Source organism: Centropristis striata, chromosome 14 (assembly GCF_030273125.1).
Source record: "Centropristis striata isolate RG_2023a ecotype Rhode Island chromosome 14, C.striata_1.0, whole genome shotgun sequence".
Lineage (NCBI taxonomy): Eukaryota > Metazoa > Chordata > Actinopteri > Perciformes > Serranidae > Centropristis > Centropristis striata.
Genome location: NC_081530.1, coordinates 21815130 through 21828124, shown reverse-complemented (window position 1 = coordinate 21828124; position 12995 = coordinate 21815130). Strand labels below are relative to the sequence as shown.

Here is a 12995-nt window from a genome sequence, read left to right as displayed (position 1 = left end):
AAAATGGAGCACACACTAACCAGTTTTATAATAACATGTTTTTTACAAAATTGATTAAAAAAAGTTTATATAAACACAGGAAGAAGCCTGTGCACAGATTCAGATTTTGGTGTCATTAAACCCATAATTATATTTAATTCCCTCACTAGCAATGCATGCACAAACATGACATAGCCATTCATAGAAAGGTGATTTGACATGTATTTGTTGCAAGTGGTTTGGCTGTTATTCCTTATCCTCTGTCACAGTCTACATCTGCTTTTTGCAACAGAAAGTTGTGAGAGGAAACTGCAGGTGTCCATTACATTGCAGGTTTGGGTCAGGAGGACCAAGTGGAGGTCTTTTATCTTCTTGGAACATTGTTCATTTGGTTCTAAAACAAAGTACACATTGAGTAAGAGATGGATTTCACTTTTCCTTTTGAGAAAGCCAAAGCGTCTTAGGCTGTCGCCACATGTGCTCTGCCATGGAGCGGCCGTATCATTTGTTTTACACTGCATGCATTCACCGGCAGATATTGAGAGAGCATGTTTCCTCCGTGATCTTCCACATTAAACAGACTTCCTGTGAAGTCTAACAGTGTGACAGGGCCCTCTGTTCTCCACCTTCCTCACTTTCACCCTCTAATTTCTGTTTCTTTCTCACACTTTCTGTCTCCCTCACTCTCTAAATCACACATCAGATCTATCACTCCATCAGTTTTCTTTATTCCACACACACTTTCAGCCACCACCTCCCCCCCAAACCAGGAACTCCCCCCTGTTTTAGGATCAAGTCGACTTAAAGGTGTCGCGCAGCTCTGAAGCCTGACTTCCTGCCCTAACCCCGCTGCCCGGGGGCAGGCAAGCAGGCAGCTTTGCTCCGGGACTACGTTTGATCTCTGTGTGTGTGTTTGTGTGTGTGTGTGTGTGTGTGTGTGTGTGTGTGTGTGTGTGTGTGTGTGTGTGTGTGTGTGTGTGTGTGTGTGTGTGTGTGTGTGTGTGTGTGTGTGTGTGTGTGTGTGTGTGTGTGTGCATATGTGTGTGTGCATGATTGAAACAGTGCTGTATTGTACAGTTACCCATGTGTTTCCAGGTGAGCTGTCAGCAACTGTGACGCCATGTTGGCTCTGTCAGGAATGCCCCCTCCCTAATCTGCCCCAGCTGTGCTAACAGCTAGGATTAGAGACAGGCTAATCTATGATGATGGCTTCTGATGTTTGATGGGTTGTATTAAAGGAGAAAGTGGGTTAAGGCACTCTCTCTCCTTTTTTCATTTCTGGTTTACTCTCGCTGCCTCTCCCCTTTCTGCCTGCTTAGCTTTCCTGAGGCGATGTGCTGTGTAGCATAACTTCTCTATGGCTGAGCTGCACACACGGCATGCCACTCTTGATCATCTATGGGAATTGAGACATGTTTCCTATAAAGCTTTTTCTCAAGCCAGATGTGAGAGCCCTTTCATAATGCCTGATTGAGAAAGCCTGTTAAAAGAGGGGTTAGGAACCAGGATCTGAAACTATCCGTGTAGTAAACTGGACCTGACACCGCATTCCTCAAGTGAACACGCATGTGGTGTTTTCATTGCCCCCCTCTGGTCACGTGATTTAACAGCACCTGCCATGAGTGGCGTCTCCAAAGTCAACAACTTATCACGGCCGCCTCTGGCTGCTGGAAGACAAGCCACACCTCAGAATACTCTTGGCTGTTCCAGCGCTCTCTGCGGCTGTTTGTGTATGGCTGTGGCGCGGAAAAGAACCAAATGTTCCCGGTCCGCCCAAGCCGTGACACTGGTGTGGTGACCGTAGCTTTCCGAGAAAACTGTGTTATTTTGCAGTGCGGATCGGGCTGGAGGGGTTAGGCCTGTTAAAAAGGAGCAGCAGGGAAAACCTCGGCTCGTAATGAGGAAGCATGGATCGCTGCCGTCTGATGGTCACTGCTCTGGAATTTAGCTGCTGCACCAGAAAATATTCTGTTTTCGACAACTTTTATAGTCACTTTGGTGCCTGTCTATCCTGAACAACTTGAATGCTAAAGAACCGCAGGCTCACTCTTTATGGATGGCGCACATAAACATGCCAGCCAAGCTCCTCACTGATTTATTTGACCATGTTTGGTGCATATTGCTCTGTTACTGATTTATTTACTATCTCTGAGCTTTCACCACTTTGCAGGAGTCTATCTGTCATGCTTTGTGTTTGCTCATGCTTGTTAGTTACCATGCACGTGTGTACGTGCACATGCTCGATCATTTCAGTGTGTCAGTGCCTGTGTTTGTGCGTGAGCGACAGAGTGTTTGACATGACAAGAGGTGACCTTCCCTCTGTGTTTCCATCCTATTCCTGTCATGGCATGTAGAACCCAGGTCTCTGTTGTCATGGTGACAGTGGTGATTGACAGCTTCTCTGTCCCTGGAAGACAGATTTGTGTGAAGTGCTTCCCTCTATTATCTGGGCTGTTTCCCTGGGTTTTCTGTGGGGAAGTCTTAGTACAGTATGTTATTCTACATTTCCATAACCGTGCTCGGCTACATTTAACCTGAACTCACCCGGGACAAGTTGACTGAGCATGCACTCCACTCTCTGTAGCTTCACATCCAAACAGTAACATATGTTGACAACTGGGTGATTCCCTGAACCGCTGAGCAGTAAGGTCCTTGCAGGACCTTGAAGGTAATTGTTAAAGCCGGGACAACCTTTTATGGCATTTTTAAGCTTTACTATGTATGTTTGAATGTTTTTAAAGGCTCTCAGCCAAGAATTATGGTGCAAGAGTTGTGCCCCTCTTGAGTGAATTTTAATGTTCTGAATTTCAAGTATGTGCTCTAAATGTAAAGTTTTTATGAATTTAAATTATGTTTTCTGTATCTAAACTGTGAACTTCTGAATTTGAATATGTTCTCAATTTATATGCCTCAAATGCATCAGCTTACAGTAAGAACCAGACTCTACACTGCAGTAAAATCTTTGCCTGAAACTTTTCTGTCTTAATTATCTAAAATAAACATTAACTCCATGTAACAGAGTCAGCTGTTAACCACATGCTGCATAATTTGGTTCTCTACAGGCAGATCATTCTACTATTTGAACTTAATTTAAACACAAATACATTTTTAAAGATAATTTTTTGACATCTTTGCAGAGACAGAGAGATCCAAAAATCCAACAAAGGTCCCAAGGTCGGAATCAACACTGCTTGATCAATTCTTGATTTAGAATCAAAGTTGCTGCTAATATTTCTATATTGACAATCAATCAAGTAAAACCTGTTGATCAGTGGGATAATGTGAAACCACTGGCAGGACTGTGCCTCATATGTGTGCATACTCGTGTCTATCTGTGAATGCAAACAAAATGTGGACGCAAAGAACTGCTTCACAGTTCTAATTGGGGGTTGACAAAATCTCCACAGGGTACCTTTAATACTGAATTAGTGAAATAGTAAAGTATATACTGTAAAAGCCTGCTGATAAGAATGTGTTTAAGGAAGTGATTAAAAAGATGACACTGATTTTTCTGGTACAAATCTCTGCAGGCAGGGTGTTATAAAAGCCCGGGGGCCACGAAATGAAGGATATGAAGTGATTCACAGACGCTGGTGTGCATCTCACATAGTTCCCATTGTGTCGGAGCCCCACAGCTAAGATCAATAGTCATCAGAGCCCATCCCCACACTGCTCCGCCATTAATAACATACACTGAGGAGCTGGATGCTCTTGCCTTGATCAACTGTTATCCTCCACCTTGCAGACGATGCGACAGAACAGCATGTCAACACAAGACAGACAGACAGACAGACAGACAGAAATTCTTGTTAATATGGAAAGCAAAAAAATAAGTGTGGGATCATCCGTGTAAGCACCAAACTTACGCACCCGACTTCACTTACTTTTGAGTGGTGTAAATTTGCAGGCTGCAATTTTTGTATGAAGAATGCAGTAGCTATTGACAGTAGCAATATATTAAAAATAGCGGGTTTGTGCAGGATGTCCCATGTAGTGCAAGTAACGATTCAGTCTCCCCAACTGTGTTCTAACTTCCGCTTTTATGGGCCGTCATCTGTAAAGTGCCCAGGTTCGAATCTGACTCCAAGCCCTTTCTTGCAGGTCTTCCCCTCTGTCTCTCTCTGTATCTCTACCGCTATCAATAAAAGGCAAAAAGTGGCCCAAAAAAAAAAATCATCTGTTATTATCAGCTCAGCTCACTTGGAACCTCAACCGAGGTAGTACCAAAACACCACAAGGTAATATCCATAACTTCTGCTAATGGAAAACTGAAAAAGAAAAGTTGAGCTGTGCCGTGCCGTACCGTGCAGTGGAAATGCGGCATAAGTTGTGTCGTCCTGGCATTGCTGCATTGCGGTGTGACTTTATACTGTAGTTATAGTGGTATGTCATAGAGAGTGATGGTAGAGAAGAGACTTAAGGAGTCTACTCACACCAGCCTCGTTAAGGAACTATTCAGGCCTCCCGTTCATCAAACATACGCACACGCCATCTGCTCCGGTCGCAGGTGTGTGTGTGTGTGTGTGTGTGTGTGTGTGTGTGTGCATGGATGTGTGCATGTGCATGTGCATGGATATGTGATGTGTGTGTGTGTGTGTGTGTGTGTGTGTGTGTGTGTGTGTGTGTGTGTGTGTGTGTGAATGCGAGAGTGAAACACCATTTATTGCCAATTAGGGATGTTTTATATTGCCCAAACCTGTCCCCTGACTATGGACGGGGAAGTATTAAAAGAGTTGAAATTGGACAAAAATCATCTTTATCGCCATAGCAACCCAATTCACTGTAGCCAGGCTTGACATCCCTCTGACTTGCCACAGCAGCGACTGCAGAAATATGCCCCGCTCAACCTGCCACATTAAATAGGTTAACTAATGGTTATGGTAGGAGGAAAAAATCTTATCTTATTAAATTTTCTTGTTAAATCTCATTTAAATTCCTTTTGCAGTCCTGCAGAGAAATATAACATTTCAAATGGACATCGTGCCTTTGACAGGGAGATTTTGATATTGCTAATTATCTCCTGGTTCCCTTCATTTGCTTTCATGCAGCCCTCACAGGTGAGTTGACTGAATAAGTTAATGGGAAGGAGAAGCGTAGACTAAAAGTCCTGAGGAAAATTGGTATGCATGGTTTCGATTCACCAGGGAGAAGGTCACTTCAACAACCTGATAGGCCCTTTTAGACAATAGCAGGTTGAGAGAGAGAGAGAAGTGGAGAGAGAGCGAGTGACAGGAAGGTGAGAGGGAAGAAGGGATGACACAGAGAGGTAATGTGCTAATGTGTCAGGAAGTCTGGATGTGCCGCCTCACCCCGTCCAGCGTGACAGGCCTGAAGGTGTGATAACCTTAAATTCACACGCACATGCCCACACAGTCACACTCACATACGAACGCACACTAACATCCATCCCAGGGCATCCTCCTGGCCATGTGTAGCGACGGTGGGGGAGTTAATCACCCATGTCCATGGCCTTTAGCTGCTCTCATTAGCGGTGAGCGGTGGAGCCGTACCCGATCCATTAGCAACGCTGCCGGTAATGACACTTCACCAGCACCGCCGGGCCCACGGCCAAGAAAGGCTCCGCAGCCCGGCACAGCCCCTCCATTACTGCCTCCTACTGCATACTGCCGCCACGCTTTTTAGCACTGGCAGGGGGACTGAGAGGCGACGAGAAAAAAAATAAGACGGAAAGAAAGAGATTCTACTTCCCTTTTTTTTCCTCCTTGGTCCGGAAAAGCAGCAGGAAGACGAGGAGAGGCGGAGAGGCAGCCTGGTGGCTTTTATCTGGGATCACATCCGTTGGCGCTGTACTGCAGCATTATCATTCCAAGCCTCTTTGTCTTTGTCTGTCTCTGTCACACACACACACACACATGCATGTATGTTCCCAACAGCTGCACACAAGAGAGCTCATACATGCACAGTTGGACAGACAAATAGCGATAAGTCATCTTTTATGCACAGGCATGCGCTAATTAAAAAGAAGCACACACACTGGTAAATCAGGCTTACACTGGCACGCATGTTCACCATTCCACACACACACACACACACACACACACACACATTCACACACTGCATGCATTCACAGCAAGAAGAAAAAAAGCCTCACACAAAGTGCCGTGTCCTCATTCATATTGCATGTGAAAGCCCCCTGGCTGTCATGTAACCGAACTTGTGTCACGTCTGTAAAATGGCCATCATGGAGAGAGCTAGCACCCAGTTAAAAGCCGGAGCAGGCATGTCTAAAGGAATATAGGCCACAGGCAACAGACCTCCTGCTTTCTCTTTCCTCTCTCCTCTCTCATTCTCCCTTCATTCCCTTCAACTTTCTTTTTTTTTTTTACCTTCTTCTCAGCTGTGGCCTGGTGTATTTGCCTCCCTGTGAAGTCTTGGTGGAACAGCTGGACATCTCTTCCTCCTCCTTCTCCTTGCTCTACCTCACATACTCTCTTCTGCTCTCACATATTCTTTTAGCGCCCTCCGAAGGACGCAGAGGGCACAGCAGGCTCTCATTCCCAGTGGTTTTGGGGGATAATTGCAGTGAATGAGACTTTGAGGGAATTGTGATATCACTGTTGGATATGTGAAGTCTTTCTTGTCCCTTTTTGTTTCAGTACATGACTGCAGCAGCTGCCGCGGCACCTATGCAAGGGACCTACATTCCCCAGTACACTCCTGTGCCTCCAACAGCCGTCCCTGTCGAAGTAAGAGCCACACGCATGCACACAGTACTTACTAATAATCAAAAATCTGTCCATGTTTGCCCAAAGGAGCACATCATTACTCCTGACAGCCCACTCGCTTACATGCACAAGCGCTCACTTCATCATTCCCAAACCTGCTCTCCACATTAACAGAGCAAAACAGTCATTAAATAGACAGATTACATTTGAAGCAGGCTGTAAATTGCTCGTATTCTCTCTGAACAAATGGCCTCGCACCACCGGGCAAATAACAAGGATGAAAACTGCAAGCAAAGCAGGATGAGTCAGAAGTTTTATAGTATTTGGGAAAGACATTTGAAGTGCAGCGCAGACTTTGTCACTTCTTCGGCGGCTGTCTGAGCTCCTGGCAGGCTCGGGCAGTCCAGCCTGAGGAATGATGAACGTGGAAAGCAGGCAGGCGGGCGGGCCGGCGAGGAGAGCGGGACGGCTGTCTGGCGGCTGACAGTGCGGTCGTATTCAGATGGACTATCAGTCGTGTATCAGATGACAGGAGCTCAAGTGAGACACAGTGCCGGCGGTGCTGTCTCTCTCTCTCCTCAGCCGGTCCAGGCTGCTAGGTAGCTGGAACACACACACATCCGTCAGCCACGGCGCTCTGGTTAGCCCACCAGCCACGGACAATGACAGTTTCCCCTGACAGACCCATTAGTCCCTCCTCCCCCCCACCTCCTCCCGAGCGCCCCTTCCTCTCTGAAAGTTCCTCATGAAGGAGCGGGACAGAGGAGAGAAATGTAGTTGTAGTGTAGCCCATGGCGCCTCTTACCTTTTTCATCCTCGCCATCGTCCTCTCAATGCCAGCGTCAGCAGCAGGGTGTATATCACTGCATCAGCCTGTGTCTGCAGGGCTGATGTATGGACAGGACGCAGTATCCTTGAGAGCTTGTTAAAGGTGATTGAGATGACTCAATGATGGGGGCTATCTGTTATGCTAGAGACATAAAAAGGGCTAAGAGGTTGTTGTGATGAATTCAGTGCACATGGCCACTTTAAAGACTTTTTTACTTTTTTTTTTTTTTACATACTTAGAAATAAAAGTCTGCAAGAAACTTTTAATAAACGTTTTATACTAAAGACCTTTTTTATTCTTCATAGATATTTGATTCCTATACACTAATCCCTATCATTGTTTGCTGTGTGTTTTCTTTTAATCACTTAGTTTTTTTAATATTCAGTTCAGTTTTCTGCTTAAATGGCTTAATTGTTCTATAAAAGACACATTTTCTTCATATTTTCCTTACAATTCGGCATCACACTGGAGTGAAATGTCCAAATTAATAACATTTTACCGTGCAAAAATGGAACATTTCTACATGTCGCCACCATTATTTTATATGCATTTCTGACAAACCGTATATTGGCATCCTTGGATGGAAAAGTTTAATATTTTAAATTAAGTTCTGTGGGTGTGAGAACTGTTTGTCTCACTCAGACAGAGTGATGGACCTGTCAGTCTGGGAAGTTAATAATCATGACGTTTTTATTTGGTCTGCTTTTATGTCATGTCAAAACAGCTTTTTTATTATATTATATAATATTTTTAAAGTATAATATTACCAGTGTGTCTGACAGGGGTTTTACAGTCAGTACAGTTAGGAAAAAATATATAAAAAGCTCAGTGTTCTTCTTGCAGGATAGAAAGGACGTCCAGCAGTACACATGTATAGGCGACAGAAGTAGCAGGAGCTGAATTTTTACTCAGTTCAGTCCTTTGCTGTTCAGCAGGAAGTGCCAAGCATGGCAGAGAGCTGCTTGTTAAAGTTCAGAGCTGACACATTTCCTCCCGTGTGTGTCCCCAGGGAGTGGTGACGGACGCCTCCCCCCAGACAGTGGCTCCCTCGTCACAGGAGGTGGCGGGCCAGCAGCAACAGATCCAAGTGGACAGTGCTGCCGACCATGTTCCTGCTTACTCATACCAGTCCAAGTAAGTCCCACAGTGAAGCAGTCACTCTCTGTCCATTTCAACACGCCGTCCTCTTCGTTCAGTGGCGTTTTTATTGTTTATCATTAACCTTTTTCACATTATTTTTACACTTAAAATGCATGAGCGTTATGATAATTCATATTTTCAATATACATTTGTCATGAGATATTTTTTATACCTTTTATTCCAAACTATTTATCCCTTTTAAGGTATCTGTAACATTTCTGTGACTCTTATTAAGTTTAAGATTTCCTTTATTAGTCCCAGTTACAGCACCAAAGTGGATAGGAAAAAAAGGTTACTAACTAAATTGTAAACAGCAGTATAAACTAGAAATATAAGAAAGGTATTAACAAATAAACAAGTAAAATATATAATAAAGGATTAACAATTTACAATATAAAAAATTTAGAAATATAAGAAGTATTAACAATTAAAAGAAAAAGAGAATAAAAACTTGAGGAACATTATATACAAGGTAGACAGTCAGCATTATGATATGTATGTATATTTTTCAGCCACAAAGCATTATTTATTTATGAATTACTGCCATTTTGCAACGCAGTTATCACACAGTAGAAACCTAATTTAATGATATATTTCAATATTGATCCACTTTACGACAACATTGCACTATCACAGATGACTCATGTCACCAGCCACCAAGCTAATATGTACAGTAATATTATAATGTTGCAACAACACTGAACACAATCATAAAGTTATTTTGTAGTCCCATTGAATTTGCCACAGAAGGTCAGCTACAGTAGATTTATGGGTAGCCGACTCACCTAATAATAAGTCAGCAAGTTAATATTAGGTTATATTAACTTTACATGCAGCTATTTCATTAGAATAAAGTGACTTAATGTCAATAAACATGACTAAAGGTAACTTAAGATAGATTTTCATCACAACTCTCATGATCACACGTAACTGCATGGTATCATCAAAGTCTGTCTTTTGTTATTGCTTGACTGATTGAAAGTCCCCTAGCTGCAGAAATTACATATATTGTGCATTTCCTAAATGTGTGTATATTAGGTCATATTGCAAATCAATGAGCAGGTCAGCTTTATGGTCATATGGGTGAAATTATGACCATGAAGCTGACCTGCTTGTGATGAAATACTTTGATTTGTCAGGTATTTTTATATTCATATAGCCGGCATGCAATGTTTCTGTATGTCAGCTCCGTCATCAACACTCTCAAAACTAAATCAAACTCGTAAAGAGAAGCTTCCTGCCTGTGAATCATTTGTGATCTGAAGGGATATCATCTTACGAAATATGATTTTGAGCTGTTTTATACTTTGTAATAACAAAAGCAGTCAAATTGCAAGTTATCTCTTTTTGACAAACAGTCATAGTGAAGCAGCTCAGTATAAATACTAATCTAAATAAAATGAGAGTACTGAGAGACGCAGTTATAAATGACTAAAATTATTCCTGGCTGCTGTTGTCATTTGCTCTTCATTTAGGCGGCACTTTTTTTTGCTTTTGTGACCCGATCAGAAATGTTTAACGTGCTTCTGTCTTGTGATGGAGCTGTCAGCTGTCAGCTCTATTGCTTTTCTGTGTTTGTAATATTGTGCTTTGATTACAACTGCACACACACCCCTCCCCTCCTCTCTCTCTCTCTCTCTGTCTTTCTCTCTGTTTTCTCCTCTTTCATCAGATAGCAACGGCCTGAGCGAATGTTCCTGTGACAGCGTTGCCTTGAGACAGAAGGTGGCTGCACTGTGAATGTGAGGAAAAAGAGAAAAAGAAAGAGATTGCTTCCAGATTGCCCAGGCACCAAAAAAGAGACACTTTTTTCATTTCCTACCTGGCCTACGAGAAAAAAAACATGAAAAAAAATAAAACGCAAGACGGAGGCAAAGAGTGCTGAGGAAGGGGATGTTGGGAAAATTGCTGGGCACAGTGCAAAGAAGTGAAATTGTTTAGTCTGGGAACCTGCCTGAAGGGCTGGGCTGAAGCTTGAAAAGTTTCTCAAAGAAAATTCTCAACCAGTTAAAAAAAAAAGGAAAAAAATAGAAAGAAAAAACGACAAAAAAAACAAGGTTGAATGCGCAGGTAGGTGATGAAGTTTATTTTGTAATTAGAAAAGGGGAGTCAAGTTTGAGATACACACAGAGATTGTCTTCCTCAGATATTAAGCTACAGTTTCTTTTCACTCTTTTTTATGTTCTAGTGTTAAATTTTAGTTTTCTAGATATATTCGAAAACAAAGTGTTTTTTCTTTCTTGAATCTTCATGGCCTTAATTTGAAGGGCGGCAGAAACTTTTTACAGAGTTAAAGTCTGACGTCTGGTTAGAAAAGAAAAAAAAAAGCAAACGAGATCAGTCTCTTGGACCACTCGGAGGGTACAAGACACTAGCTGAGTTGTTCTAAAGAGAAAAAAAGAATCTATCACATAAGCTGTACAGATTTAATAGAGAAGAGCTTTTTTTCTTTTCTTCATTAGAAGAAAACTTTGATAATTATTATGTCAGAGGTAACTAAGTGTCAGAAGAAAACAAAATGTCTGTTGGGGGGGGAAAGACTCGGGGGGGAGAAGAAGCTTTGAAGAGATTTTTCACATTGAGGAAAAAATGAAAACATAAGAAAAACATGCTGCATTGTGGATGCAGTCTGTTGCAAATGCTGAACTTGTTTTTTATTATCATAATTATTATTTTACATGGCAAAAGTTGCTGTCAATGACATTAGTGCTTTTTATCTGCCACATTTTACCTTTTTTATGAGCTTTAAGATGTTTTTAGCCCGCTTTGCTTGTCACACTGCAAAAAGAAGAAAAAAAAGAAAAAAACAAGAAGAAAAAAATTATAAAATTAGCAACAAAAAAAAAAAACTACGGAAAAAATTCTGGCAGTGAAATAAAAAACAGTAGATTCAGTAGGAGCTTACGGTTTAAACCAATCAGTGCAAAAGCAATAGAAGAAATTGTTGACAATTTCTGTAGTCTTTCCTAGTTGTGGATCAAATGCAGCCCATGGATGGCCATTTTTATACCAAAGATGAAGAGACACTCTGAACCAGAGTTTTGTTTTTGTTTTTTTTTTGTGTTCCTTTCCTTTTCATTTTTCAGTTTGATTTTGTTGTTGTTGATGTTGTTGTTGTTGATGATGTTAATGTTGATATTGTTGTTGTTGATGTTGCTGTTGTCGTTGTTTTTTATTTGACCTTGATGGCCGGACCAGTCCTTACTATCCTTCTTTAACATCTTTTTTTTCGCCGGGTTTAAGCTAGTTTCCATGGTTGTCCAAGCTGTCACACACACACACACACACATGAACACATATCCAAACATACACACACTTACTGTACAAGCTCAAACACACACATCAAACAGTATTTAAAGTGTGATACAACCAGTGGCAGTCCTACCAAAAGTCCTTTTTCTGTTCACCTCTTCTTCTTGTCTTTTTGTTTCTTTGTGTCTCATTATGATGCTTTCACACGCCGTGGGTGCATTCCACCTCTCTCTCTCTCTCTCTCTCTCTCTCTCTCTCTCTCTCTCTCTCTCTCTCTCTCTCTCTCCTCTCTCTTTCTCTCAGATCCTGCAGGGAAAACTTTAGGAAACAGATTGGGGAATGTTGCTCGCTACGCTCCGTGGTTGTCAACACATTGCTTCCAGCTTTCTCCCCTTAGTGATTTCTGTCCTTTATCTCTTCAATTCAACCATAACTAAGTCAGCATACTGAGCTTCAGTGTTGAACTGGGAAACTCCCTGCTGCTGATAATCTCTTGTCACGTGTCACCAAACCTAGGTCACTTTTTTGAGTATTTACCTGCTGAGAATACCAGATGAGTGATGTTTGCTGCATGCTGGACAGCAGGTCAGTTGTTAGTAAAACAAAAAAGTGTACAGCTTGAAGTCTAGCGATGATTGCATAAACTTTGTCACTCAATGGTACTGACTTATTTGGAAGCTAACGTATATTGGAACAACTGTGAAAAATACATATAAATGCTTAAAAGAATGATTTGACAGTTTTTAAAAATATGCTTTTTTGCTTTTTTCTCCAGAGTGAGGTGAGAAGATCTTTTTCTCTCTCTCTCTCTCTCGTCTGTACGGTACATTTGAAGCTACCACCAGCAGCTGCTTAGCTTAGCTTCGCTTAGCTTAGCAAGACTGGAAACAGGGGGGAAATAGCTAGCCTGGCTCCGTCCAAAGGTAACAAAGCCTACCTACCAGCACTTCTAAAGCTCACTAATTAACATGTTAAATGTCTGTTTGTTTAATCTGTACAAAAACGGAAGTAGTTTTATAGTTAGTTATGTGCCGGACTGCTTCTCGGCAAGGCACAGTAATACACTAGACTTATTGCCTCTGGATAGAGCTACAACCAATCACAGCAAC

At 42.1% G+C, this 12995-nt stretch overlaps 1 protein-coding gene across 2 annotated transcripts in view; it reads left to right on the top strand.

Moving 5' to 3' along the window:
• Positions 1-12424, top strand: part of rbms3 (RNA binding motif, single stranded interacting protein) — a 340839-nt gene extending 328415 nt beyond the window's left edge. The window contains exons 14-16 of one of the 2 annotated variants that reach the window (XM_059350713.1): positions 6597-6686; positions 8504-8628; positions 10311-12424. In XM_059350713.1, the coding sequence (XP_059206696.1) occupies positions 6597-6686; positions 8504-8628; positions 10311-10374 (279 nt within the window). In that variant the 3' untranslated portion in view covers positions 10375-12424. Of the gene's footprint in view, positions 1-6596; positions 6687-8503; positions 8629-10306 lie in introns of both variants that reach the window. The other variant, XM_059350712.1, reaches the window with a different exon arrangement.
• The last annotated feature ends 571 nt before the right edge of the window (positions 12425-12995 follow it).